The sequence below is a fragment of the Erigeron canadensis genome, chromosome 7 (genome assembly GCF_010389155.1).
Source record: "Erigeron canadensis isolate Cc75 chromosome 7, C_canadensis_v1, whole genome shotgun sequence".
Taxonomy (NCBI): domain Eukaryota; kingdom Viridiplantae; phylum Streptophyta; class Magnoliopsida; order Asterales; family Asteraceae; genus Erigeron; species Erigeron canadensis.
The window spans coordinates 10,217,838-10,231,924 of record NC_057767.1 but is presented as its reverse complement, the minus strand read 5'-3'; the positions used below and the strand labels follow the sequence as shown (position 1 = coordinate 10,231,924).

General features: G+C 28.6%; 1 protein-coding gene across 1 annotated transcript; it reads left to right on the top strand.

Annotated features, from left to right (window-relative positions):
- The first annotated feature begins 6,360 nt into the window (after window positions 1-6,360).
- LOC122608756 (acyl-[acyl-carrier-protein] hydrolase FATB2, chloroplastic-like) lies at window positions 6,361-8,238 on the top strand. Its single transcript, XM_043781848.1, has 6 exons — window positions 6,361-6,543; window positions 6,959-7,092; window positions 7,217-7,330; window positions 7,428-7,593; window positions 7,751-7,819; window positions 7,923-8,238. Exons 1-6 carry the CDS (start codon window positions 6,379-6,381, stop codon window positions 8,199-8,201), a joined length of 927 nt encoding a protein of 308 aa, XP_043637783.1. The 5' UTR covers window positions 6,361-6,378; the 3' UTR covers window positions 8,202-8,238.
- The last annotated feature ends 5,849 nt before the right edge of the window (window positions 8,239-14,087 follow it).

The window sequence follows — 14,087 nt, the reverse complement described above, 5'->3', positions numbered from 1 at the left end:
AATGATAAAGTAGTATATATATATATATATACTAGATTGTAGGCCAGTGTATAATACACGAGGCTTCCGACATTATTAATATTAGATGTTAATTTATTTTAATTTAAAATTTAATATACTATTTTGAGTAATAAAAACTTGATTTATATATCAACACTTTGAGTTTTATATGGAAATATTTTTTTGAAAAAAAATGTTCATCGAAATTATTTATTGTGACATATATGCTTATCGATTTGAATATAACAAAATATAATATGTCCATCAAAGTTGTAAATTGTGACATACTTACCGATATTTAAATATTAAAAAATCATAATAGGTGACTATCATTTTAATTATTTTTTTGTTACACATGGTGTATTACATTCAAATTTTACACTATTGGAAATAATATCTTATCTTTAGAAGAAAGATATGTTTATATGATATAATATATTATTGAATATATATTAGTTATTATTCTATAGGATATATATTAACTATTATAATTTAATAGTACGATTACTCTTAAAACCTTAATATATTTACATTAAATTTTATTTATTTTTAATTAATTATATTTATAATTAATATTATAGAACATATCTATCTTAATATATACTATAAGACAGTTGAACTAATGACTTATTAACCAATCAAATCGCTCAATTTTATCAAATTAACTTTCGCTTATGTCATCATTTAGATTAACTATAAATTAAAAATCTTAATAATCATTATCCAAAATATATTATTATATTAGTATTTATATTATTTCGTATAAAAAGTCTCATTAATTTTTACTTTTTTGTTTTCCATCAATAATTTATATTTTTTAGCCTAAACACTTAATTTATATTTATTTTTAACAATCAACTTGAGAAATCTTTATAAAATTTACAATCATTTAATTTGTTAAAAAAAAAGTCAATTTATTAAATATTGTCTACAAAAAATTATTTCAAAACCTAATGACTTATTAACAAACATTAGATTAGATTTTTATAAATTATAAATATTTAGTTTAATATTTAATATAAACACAGTTTGAACTGTAGATACATATCCAAAACATAATAACAAATGACGATATACAACATCCTTATCCTAAACACAATAGGAATCACAAAACATGAGACGATCACAGAACAAAACACAATTACAACACAGGGTTACTTGAATACTAAATCAAAGCCATTATGAACTCTATTCAAAATTCATCATATCTCTCAAATCAAAAAGGTACATAAATTATTTTTTTTTGTATATTAGGTTTGCGTATTAATGTTTAAAGTTACAATTATCACTCAAATCAAGAAACCTAATTGTTATCAAAGAGTATTAAAACAATCTTAATTGTTATCTAATTATCATAGGACAGGTGATTGAAAATAAACCTATGCGTGTTATGGGTCCGCATCATGATCACATACATATACTTGAATGTCGAATACATGATCAAAAGTATATTTATATTTTAATTCTTAATTATCTTTCATAATAATATCACATTATGAGTACAACTGGTTTTAAAAAGTTATATAATAGAAAAATCATTATAACATGTGCCTTGTAGAATGAATACGACAAACAATTTCATCAATATGTCTCAGCTAATAATGATAGTGACGAACATATGATTATTGGACTACAACTTGAAAAGTGTAACACTTAAAACCCTATATCTTCAAAATTATAAGCTTTTATGACTTAAATGTATGAAGATCTAATATTAATAATGTCGTAAACCCCGTGTCCAGTGTTGGACACGGGTCTAAAATCTAGTAATATAACTAAAAGAGGAGGTTGGAGGTATACTTGGTACCCTTAAGATCTCTTCTTAGGTATAATACTCTCTCCTAATTACTATAGAATTTATATTAATATCTATATAAAAAGTATCATTAATTTACACATTTTTATTTTCCATCAATAATTTACACTATATAGCCCTGAATAGTTAATTTATTTATTTTTAGCCATCAACTAGAGACGATTTTAATTATTTAATTAATTAAAAAAAATCAATATATAAAATATTGTATACAAAACATTATTTCAAAAGATAGAATACAATATATGTATTCAATGTAATTTTGACTTTTCTTGATTTTTTTTATCTTATATATATATGTATATATATATATGTATGTATATATATATATATATTATAACTAAAAAAGGGAGTTGTGGGTACACTTGACACCCCTAATCCCTTGAATCTAATTCTCCCTTCTAATTAATTCTCTATTTTTTTAAATATTTTTTTAAGTAAAATTTTCTATGCCGATCTATACTCTTATTCTATAGATTAAAAAATAAAAAAAAGGTCATTTTTACTCTTAAAACTCTTCCACAAATTACTATTAGTATTATATAGGGTAAATTACACAATTGGTACCTGAGTAGTTGTCAAAATTTCACTTTTCGTGCCTCAAAGAATTTAATTACGCGAGTCATACCCAGAGTTGTCAAATTTAGACGCTCACCATACCTCCGCCTAACGAAGACTAACAGATCGTTAAAATTGGTCATGTGCCTAACGCGTGCGAGGGTATATAGGTCATTTACATCTAAAAGGATCATTTTTCTTTTACAGGAAACAATCCCCATGACCCCATATATTTCATCTACCTAACTTTCTTTTTGGTGGTGGTGCCAAAACTAATAATTATGGCAATAAAGTTTAATCCAACGATTAATCCAAAATGTAAGATATTCCAAAATGTGGTGATTATGACAATAAAGTTTAATCGTGTAAGATATTCCAGAAGATGGTTTCAAGTTTCAGATCTCAAACAGATCAGATCCTTATGTAATTAATTACCTTCGCCGTATCTCGATTACAAATACACATATATACATATCTCGAATACCTTGGTGGGGTAACCCACTCATGCTTTTACACTGATTGAAGGCCAACGATGGCGGCAGTACGAGATGGCCATGAAGCCACCTGCAAATGGTCATGGAAATATCATCAACAATGGCGGCGGTACTCTTTATTTTCCTTCCAAATTTACCTGCAAATTAAGTTTATTGTTGTTGATGATGATGGATTTGTATATAGATAGAGGTAGAGATAGATTAATACAAAGGTTTTGATACTGAAAGTGGAGATACATGTGATGTTTTTGTTATCTGGTGATAATGACGGTTATGGTGGTGATGTCGGTGGCTGATGGCGGCTATAGAGAAGCGTAGGTGGCTAACGACGGCTATGGTGTTGATGTTGGTGGCTAATAGTGGTTATGGTGGTGATTCCGGTTGCTGATATACATAGCTAGGGTTTATTAATAATCCGGAAAAAGCGTGGAAGAAGATTGGGGGCCAGATGGGGGTAAAACAGTCATTTACACATTCACATGTTAGGCACATGACCAATTTTAACGATCCGTTAGGCGGAGGTATAGTGAGCGTGCAAATTTGACAACTCTGGGTATGACTCGCGTAATTAAATTCTTTGAGGTACGAAAAGTGAAATTTCGACACCTACTCATGTACCATTTGTGTAATTTACCCTATTATATATATACAACCTAGGAAAAAACCCTCACCAATTCTTAACAACAACAAAAAAAAAAACTTCTCCTACCTCAAGAATTCTCAACAAAAAAAAAAAAAAAAGTCGGCGTACTGAACAAACAAAAAGGGTTTTCTTTAATATATTTTGTTCAAGTTTAATCATTATTATTTGACATTGAATTCTTATGTAATTATTATAATTTATCTCTTTTAATTTAGTTTGTTGTCCATTATAGGTTTATTATGGCTTCTTCTTCAACTACAAAAAATAAGACTACGTTAGTTCATCTTTATTTAACTAATTATTACAAGTTAATAAACAAAAGTAACGAATTTGTCAATAGAAAAGAAGTTGAAAAAAAGGGGTTAACTAAAATCGATGTTGATACGAAGTTAATATTCATATGTTTCGTTCTTTAATCTGTAAGTTTTATTTATTCTTAATGCATTCCAAACAACTTTCATCCAATTTTCATGAGTGTTTCTTTTCAAATTCAGTTTTAGCATAAATTTGATTTATTCCTCTGTTAGGTTTTGTGAAAAATTGGCATCGAACTTTGGGATTGATTTAGATTTAAGTACTACTTTTAGAGCTTCAAATCTGGTAATTACACTGTATGATTTTATATTTAAATAGTATATCTATACTTTACATATGCGTGTATAAGTAGTTTTTGTATTGATTAAATTGTGATATTGGTCATATGGATGAAATTAGTTAAAAAGATTTGAACTTTCATATGAGAAAGTAATAAAGTTTGGATCTTTTATAATGGGTGATCAAGGTAATGATATGTGGTTTTGATCTTTGGTAATGGGGGATGAAGGCAATTACTAATTACACATGGTTTAGGATCTTTAGTGAAAATAGCGATGAATCCAATGATGAAGATAAATGGAACTATTCAGATGAATCAGAAGATGAAACTATGTTTGATGGCGATTATTTTGATGATGAATATGATTTTGATATGTGTGATAGGTATTCCTCAAAGGATTAGTTTATTACATTTTCAACTTTTTGTCTTATTTGAATCATTTAAAGTTTTACTTTATCTATTTGAATTTTATTTAGTTTTTATTTAACATACTTTGATTTTTATATTTTGAGACTATCCGTCCAATGGACAGGCTTGAAAACTAGTTATTAGATATATATTAGTTATTATTCTATTGGATAAATATTAACTATTATTCTATCGGATATACAATAGTTATTATTATTTATTTATTATACTAAATTATTGGGTAAAAATTGTAAATTTGTGATGGAAAACAAAAAAGTGTAAATTAAAGTAAAAAATGAAAACAAAAGTCAACATTAAAAAATCGAGAGCTGTGATTGGTGGATAAGTTATCAGAGCAACTGTGCTTTAGTATAATAAAAAAATAGGAAAAAGTTTATGTGAGAACCATTTAAATTTAAAGAACTATGAAAACTTTTATATTATATTTGGTGTTCATATATAAATGGTATTTGTAAACATATTTGTTCATATTTGAACTATCAAGTTATACTTATAATTACTTATATACATATATGACTAGTTATCACATAAACCTTACCCTATATATATATATATAGTCGGTTGTTCAAATGTGAACAGAAACGTACACAAATTCATTCACAACACAAGGCTATTTTGAAAGATTAAAATTTTTTTCTTGCATAACATAAATTTTTGTAACGTTTCACATGTAAATGAACTTTAAAAACATATCATTTAATACCTAAATTAAATATTATCAAGGTTCTCATAAATAAAAAAAACTTCAGGGTAATTTAAGTCTATATATATATATACTACTGCTCAGACCCGTCCATTGGATGAGTAATCTCAAAAAAATATATAAATCTTATAATAATTGTGAAACAAAAAGTGTATGACCAATATCACAGCTTAATGAATACGAAAGCTAAAGAATAAACATATGAAAATTAACTCCATATAAATATTGATTCCAGTTTACCCATTTTTTTCAGCTTTAGTCAAATAAAAAGAGAAACAAAAAGTTTATGACCAATATCACAACTTAATCAATACGAAAACTAAAGAAGAAACATATGAAAATTAACTCCATATAAATATTGATTCAAGTTTACCCTTTTTTTTCAACTTTGGTTAAATAAAAAGAGAAACAAAAAATGTAGAGTATATAATTTGTAAACTAAATTAAAAGTAATAATAATAACAATAACATAAGAATTCATTGTTAAATAATAATAATAATGATTAAATATGAACAAAGTATATAAAAAAACCTTTTTGATAGTCGATCGTAACTTTTTTTTTTTGCCATAGATTTTTTCTAAGGGTTGAGAATATATGAGTTTTTTCTAGGTGGTATATATATATATATAATAATAATAATAAAGATTTTTTATAAGATTTTTTTATTAAAGATCGATCATTTTTTATTAAATAAATTTTTAAAAAATAAGGGATTAATAAGGAGAAAGTATTAGGCTAAAGAAGGAGGATTAGGGGTGTCAAGTATACCTCTAACCCTCTCTTTTAGTTATATTATAGATAGATAGATGAGAGCCAGGATTTGGCACGGTACCAATTATATATCTAAGTTGTAATATGAATGTGACAGTGATTGAGAATAAAGTGATCTATAAATTGTTTCATTGGATTTATTGAAAAGTTCATAATATAACATCCATTTTTAGCAACTCGAAACCTTATGACTTCTACTACATCTTTCATAACATATTCCGAGCCCTACCAAATGATGAAATATACTTGCCTCGGAGCCCCATCATCTCGTGTGATAAATGTGCACCCCTCTTTTACTAATTTGAAAGTTAGAAGCCGTGGCATGTTTCTTCCAGCTTCTAAAAGTACTTCTTTCAAACCAATATTGATGGTGCTAAAAAACGAGACAAAGCGTCAAACTACAGATTCGGATATTTATTTAGGGAGAATGGTTAACGATGGTTTTGTTTTCCGGCAGAAAATTCATATTAAATCATATGAAGTGACGCCAGATGCAACACCTACTATTGAAACAATTATGAATCATCTGCAGGTATGTATGTATGTATGTATGTATGTATGTATGTATGTATGTATGTATGTATGTATGTATTGGTAGATATGTATGTTTAGGAGGCTGTTTGATTTTCTTGCATCTGAGCCCGTTGGACAACTAGGAAGGGTACAACGGGTCATGCACAGTTCGTTTTGACAACAAGATCTATGAATGTTGTTTTTAAACGTCTTGGTTATACTATTCAAATAAGGATGCAAAAATAAAAAGAAAAGACAAAAATAAAAAATCTTTATTGTGAAATTAACAGATAGAAAATTTTAAACTATATTCCTCTAAATTCCTTTAAAGTTTTTGAACCAAACGGCCCCAAACTTGTTTTGTAAATTATAAGGTATAGGTAGGTATATATGTGCATGAATTTTCAACTCACAATTTCAAGCTACATTGATAGGAAACATCATGTAATCATTTAAAGGAAGTTGGAATCTCTCTTGATGGCTTTGGTACAACCCCGGAAATGGCTAGAAGGAATTTGTTCTGGGTGACGGCAAAGATGCAAGTGGTTGTCGATCGATATCCAATATGGTATACTTATCGCGGTATTATATATATATATATATATATATATGTTGCTTGTATCCATCTTTCGTAATCAACTTCATTTTTATTAATGAACTTTGGTATGATGAAAAACTTATTTTTATTATAGGGGTGATGTTGTCACAATCGATACATGGAAAGTGCCTCTTGGAAGAATTGGTTTGTGTTGTAATTGGACATTTTCTGATTCGAAAACAGGCGAGATTTTAATCCGAGCATCAAGGTATATAAAACAATCTTACTCGTACCAAATGTAGAACTGTTTAGTTTGTATTGATGGAGGTATTTAATACATATATACTTCTTGTGCTATCTTCTAGTACTTGGGTAATGGTGAATAAAGAGACAAGAAAGTTATCCAAATTTCCCGATGAAGTTCGAGCAGAATTAGAGCAACACCTTATGAAAACACCCCCTATAGTCAAACATGATACTATCAAATGGTCAAAAGAAGATGAGACCAGTGCTAGCCATGTACCCATAAAGGTTACTTCAATTTTACTTTCTAAGCTTCAATTATTTTTAAGGCAAATTTTAGCTCAACGGAATTATATCTTTATATACCCAACTCTAATTATATCTGCTTTTTGCTATATATTTACATGACCCTAATTCCTTGTATGTACAAATATATATCTATTAGACAACATGGTGGGATTTGGACATCAACCAACATGTTAACAATGTGAAACATAGCGGGTGGATCATTGAGGTAATTGGCCTATAATAATTAATTAATTTATATCAAAGTCGAATTATTCATACTATACCTATATATCAATCCTACAATTATGACCCTTTTATTGTTATTGCAGAGTGTACCAAAGTCTATTATACAAAACTATGAGCTTGCTAGCATGGCCTTAGAATATTGTCATGAATGTAAGGAAGATTGCGTAATACGATCACACACTTCTGTAAATGTAGCCGATGCTATCGGTAACAGTTTTGTGTGCGACCACCTACTTCAACTTGAGACTCCAACAGGATGTGATGAAATCAGCAAAGGAAGGACTAAATGGCGCAGGAAAATTGGAAAAGTATCTAGATACCATAACGGTGGTTTGTCCCCAAATGGAAATGGAGGAGTATAAATTAGAAAATGGCAAATTGCCTAAAAGGAGAAATTATAAAGGGGTAATGCAACTTTTTAAAAATAAAAGGGGTCAGTAAGTAATTCCATACAAATAGAGGGGCTACTACAAAATTGATTGGTGATCCTTTTTATTGTTACATAAATTAACGTTACCTTTTTACTAAAAGAAAAACATCATCATCCTTTTAAGTCAATTTGCCTTTTCAAAATTATTAATAGCTGGCATTGTTAATAATATCATTGTTTCAATAAGACGCTAGGAACCCGGCCTTGGATCAAATGTCGAAATTATCGATTTAAATGTTCTTGGCATTCTTTTACCTATCTTATGTTAAAACTATATACTAGAACGTATTAATACTGTTCATAATTTGATATTGTATAATTTGTATATATTTTTTATTGTTCAATTATGTAATTTGTAATCTTAATCTTAATATATATTATAAGACAGTTGAACTAATGACTTATTAACCAATCAAATTGTTTAATTTCATTAAATTGATTCTCGCTTATGTCATCATTTAGATTAACTACAAATTAAATATCCTAATAATCATTATCCAAATATATTATTATATTAATATTTATATTAATTTGTATAAAAAGTCTCATTAACTTACAGTTTTTTGTTTAACATCCATAATTTACAATTTTAGCCCTTAATACTTACTTTATATTTTTAGCCATCAACTTGAGAGAATTTTTTGTCCTTCACTTGTTAGCGCAGTGGTTGGACACCCTGGATGTTGTTACAACGGTCACATGTTCGAATCTCGTCTATAGCATTGTTACTAGTCAATATTCTTGGCGTGCGAGTTGAATTTACCGGGTGGGGCGGGCGGGGGGAGGGAATCGGGTAAGCCCTCGGTATCCAGTCCTGATACCCGTGGTCCGACCATTCGCTGTTCAAAAAAAAAAAAACTTGAGAGAATTTTTTGAAATTTTTTAGAAGAAGTCTCATTAATTTATATTTTTTGTTTTTCATCAATAATTTATCCCTGAATACTTAATTTATATTTATTTTTAATCGACTTGAGAGAATTTTTTAAAATTTACAATCATTTAATTAATTTTAAAAAAAATTCAACATATGAAATATTATCTACAAAAATTTATTTTCAAACCTAATAACTTATTAACAAATATTAGATTAGATTTGTATAAATTATAAATATTTATATTTAGCTTAATATTTAATATAAACACAATTTAAACTCTAGATAACTCTAGATACATGCCTCAAACATAATAATAGATACATGCCTCAAACATAATAACAGATGTCAATATATAACATCATTATCCTAAACACAATAGGAATCACAAAACATGAGACGATCACAGAACATAACATGATTTACAACATAGGATTACTTGAATACTAAATCCAAATCAATATGAACTCTATTCAAAATTCATTCTATCTCTCAAACAAAAAAGGTACATAATATTCTCCTTTTTTATATATTAGTTTTGCGTATTAATGTTTAAAGTTATAATTGTCACTAAGAATATAAAAAAAATCCTAATTGTTATCTAATTATCATAGGACATGTGATTGAAAATAAACCTATGAGTGTTATGAGTCCGCATCATGATCAAATACATATACTTGAATGTCAAGTACAAGATCACAAGTAAGTTTATATTTTAATTCTTAGCTATCTTTCATAATACTATCACATACTGGTTTTAAAATATTCAACAATATAGAAATTATTATAGCATGTGCCTTGTGGAAGGACTACCATAAACAATTACATCAAATATGTCTCGACTAATGACAGTGACGAACTTCTTATCATTGTACTATAATTTGCAAAATATAACACTTAAAACCGTATATCTTAAAAATTATAAGCTTTTATGACTTAAATGTATGAAAATCTAATATTAATAATATGGTAAACCTTGTGCCCAGTATTGGACACGGGTCTAAAATCTAGTGTCTACTATAATAAACATTATCTTTTCAACATATCCTTTCTCACTCTATCTAACCTGCAACACTACTATTACTTGTTTAATTACCTCAAAATATTGATTAAAGATTGGTAGAGAGCAAAGAAACTACTAGTGATCGATCCCAAAATGTAAATTAATTAGAGTAATTGATATGTTTTCAGCTAACTTTTATTGATTTTGATTCGGTTTGAAAGATTTCTAGTTACCGATCGAGAATTTGATTGAATTAGTGTTTTTTAGTGATTTTTTGGACGACCGGATGAGGATTTATAAGCAAAAGGTTGAAACATAACGGGTGGATCTTTGAGGTAAAGAATGATACATATCTATCTATCCATCCATCCCACAACTATGGCCCTTCATGGTTAGACCATTTTTAACATTTCAATCTTTTTAACTACATGTTTTCATGATACTTAAGTACCATCTTCTCCTCACCATTGTTTTCTCTTCCCCTTTAATCTTTACCTTCAAATTTTGAAACTCCATTATAACCCACAATATCTACAATATACTCAATCAAAATAAGATAAAACATTACAAATTAAAAAAAAATACAAATTAACAAGCCTGAAAAGTCAAAGAGTTACAAACAATAATTTTAGTGGGAATATATATAAGTAGGACTATCAATAATCGACTCCACTCGAACTTCGATTCGATAGATAGTGACCTTAAAAATCAAGTTAAAGTTAGGTTCTCGACCTGTCAGTTTGCTATCCTAGCAACGAAATTCCTTTTAGATCAGGTCTGAGTTGGTTTTTTTAGTTGTCAAGTTTACTTTGCCAGTAAAGCAACTAGGTTTGATCAAGTGATTGGAGTTTTTGTCTCTGTAAACAAAGGCTAAGGGTTTAATCCTCATGCCTTGCAAGGTTGTCTCTCTACTTAAGGTATGTAGGGGTAAGGCTATCTATATCTCAACCTCCTCATATACTGTCGAAGACAGTATTAAGACCCAAAACCTATGAAATACGATCCAAGGTGTTACTTATTAAGCTAAGCTACCAATGCAACATCTTTTAAAATACTTATATATATATATATAGTGTGGAACCCCTTACATACTAATAATTTGTTATTTCTTGTTTAATGAATAAATGCATGACCATCATGATTTTTATGATTTAAAAAATTAATATGTGAGTGTTCGACATCTAAGTTTAGATACCTAACAGGCTTATATTGCTTATATTCTCATCTTCATATATATATATATATATATATAATACCACCAATTGCTCTCAAACAAGTAACATCATGTGCATTGAATAAGGACATATGGTGGTGAGCTATGGATGATACTCATGTAAAGTTCATACGGTCCAAAATAAAATAAAAAAATTGGATATATCAATGTAACCTCCAGGTAAAAATAAAAATATAAGATGTGTGTGCATTGTGTCCCAGGCTCCCAGCCAAGCTAGTGGAGTTTAGGAGCCTTGTGTTCATTCGTTTGGACACAAAAGAAACACCCCAAAGGATTTTGGGCTTACATGGTAACTCTTGGCCCAGCAGAAAATCTTCGCCCATATGATTGATGTGTATATATGTCTCCACAAACAACAATCGACCCATTTGATAATCTAACTTGTCAAACCATGTAAGCAGACAAAAATCATTGAAGGGGTTTTCTATCTATTATGCAGGTACACGTGGAGAGTGCGTAACCACGTTATTTTCGGCACGAAAGCTCCTATAAAGGCAATTATGTTTGACAAGATTGTGTCTTTGTCGTACAATTGGTGTAATGCTAGAAGTAAAAATGAATTGTAGTTGGATAGACTGGTAACGAAGTCCTATGCTTAGTACATTATAATTATGTTCCTAGCGTTTTACTAGATTAATTTTAATAAAATTGTTGTTCAAAAAAAAAAATCCATGTATTATTAACCAAGTAAAGTTACACAGGACAGTTTGAGTTAACAGATTATATGTTTGAGTTGAAATTTTTACCTGAAATCAACATGATTAACAACCCTAAACTAGTGGAGGATCTTCATGGAAAGATGGGTATGCAGTTGTATACCCTTCGACACAAATTACTAGTGTTAATAATGTTTACTTCTATTTACATGTAAAACAATTATTGAGTGCATATCCTCACAAAAATTACTGCATACCTTCAACCAAACGGAAAAAGAGAAGCATTTGACTGAATTTATTTATCCAAAGTTTAAAACTTGGTGGTAGTACTAATAGCTGACTGAGAATAAGTAGTAATACTTGAGGTTTCGATTTTTGACAGGGGCTCACATATTATGGTTATCCGACATTATAACGTATTCATTAACTTAAGCATGGTTTATTTATGTTTCTGTAATCGAAATAGATACACTTACATTATCAAAAATTTCTTTAGTCGATTGTTTTCAAATTATAATGAACATCAATCATGTTTGATTGTAAACATGTTTTGATCAAGTCTTCAACAAACTACATGTCATGGTGCAAATAACTTTAAGAGTTAATTACTGAAATGGTATCTAACATTTACGCCATATTACTGGTTTCATACATTTCTTTTCGAAATTATGTTTATCATACCCAACATATGTGAATCTCCACTCAGACCATACTGGAGGCTAACGCCGTTACGTAGCTGTTAAAAACCCCTTCATGTGACTTGCACGTGAGGGGTAAATATGTAATATCGCGTTTCTTAATGACTTAAATGGTACTCCACGTTTGCACGATATTGCTGGTTTCATACCTAATGTTTCTTAATTACTTAAATGGTACCTAATGTTTAGTTATTAACTTTTTTTTTACTTTATTTATTTTTTCTTTTGTTTTGAAAGGTGAATTCCGCTTTAAGCTAATGTCTTAAAAATTAGTATTTTAATCATACTACTGTGGAAAAATTTATGGTATTATCGGTATTACCGGAAATACCGGCCGGTACGACTATTTTGAATTTGTTTTATTCATAAATTTTTTTCAAAACTTGTTACAATTTAACGAAAATAGTCAAAATGCATTTATAATCCACTCAAAAATAATAACAACTAGGTTTTTCATTATAAAATATAAGTTTAAAGTTTAAAATGCACTTATAATCCACTCAAAATGCACTTATAAGCAATGTTTTAAATACCGGTAAATACCAGCCGATATTTTAAATACCAGTAAATACCGGCCGATATTTTTGGTATTCCTAGATATTTCTGGTATTACCGTTGCGGTATTCCCAATACTTTCAAAAAGGAAAATCTGAATTTTTTTAAAAATTATTTTTATGATACTATATTGCTATTTTTGGTTATCTATGAATTTTAAACTTATATTTTGTTATGAAAGACCTATTTGGTATTATTTTTTAGTGGATTATAAGTGCATTTTGACTATTTTCGTTAAATTGTAACAAGTTTTGAAATTCATAAAAGAAAAATAAAACAAATTAAAAATAGTCGTATCAGCCGGTATTTCCGGTAATACCGATAATACCATAAATTTTTCCACACTAGTATGATTAAAATAACAGTTTTTAAGACATTGGCTTAAAGCGAAATTCACCTTTCAAAACAAAAAAGAAAGTAAAAAAGTAAAAAAAAATAATAATAACTAAACATCAAGTACCATTTAAGTGATTAAGAAACATTAGGTATGAAACCAACAATATCGTGCAAACTTTAGGTACCATTTAAGTAATTAAGAAACATGATATTACATATTTACCTCTCACGTGCAAGTCACGTGGGGGAGGTTTTAACGGCTACCTGACGGCGTTGGCATCCAGTATGGTCTGAGTGAAGATTTTCATAGGTTGGGTATGATCAGCGTAATTTCGAAAGAAAATGTATGAAATCAATAATATAATGCAAACTTTAGGTACAATTTCAGTAATTAACTCTAACTTTAATAAGAGCAATCTTAGGTTAGTCGACTTATATTAAAAATAAATATTTGAGAGTAATTA

Excerpts from the sequence above, each read along its gene's own strand:
- LOC122608756 (XM_043781848.1), top strand. The coding sequence starts at position 6,379 with ATGGTGCTAAAAAACGAGACAAAGCGTCAAACTACAGATTCGGATATT. Across the intron at positions 7,093-7,216 it reads GTCGATCGATATCCAATATG|GGGTGATGTTGTCACAATCG; the intron begins GTATACTTATCG and ends TTTTTATTATAG. Across the intron at positions 7,820-7,922 it reads ATAGCGGGTGGATCATTGAG|AGTGTACCAAAGTCTATTAT; the intron begins GTAATTGGCCTA and ends TTGTTATTGCAG.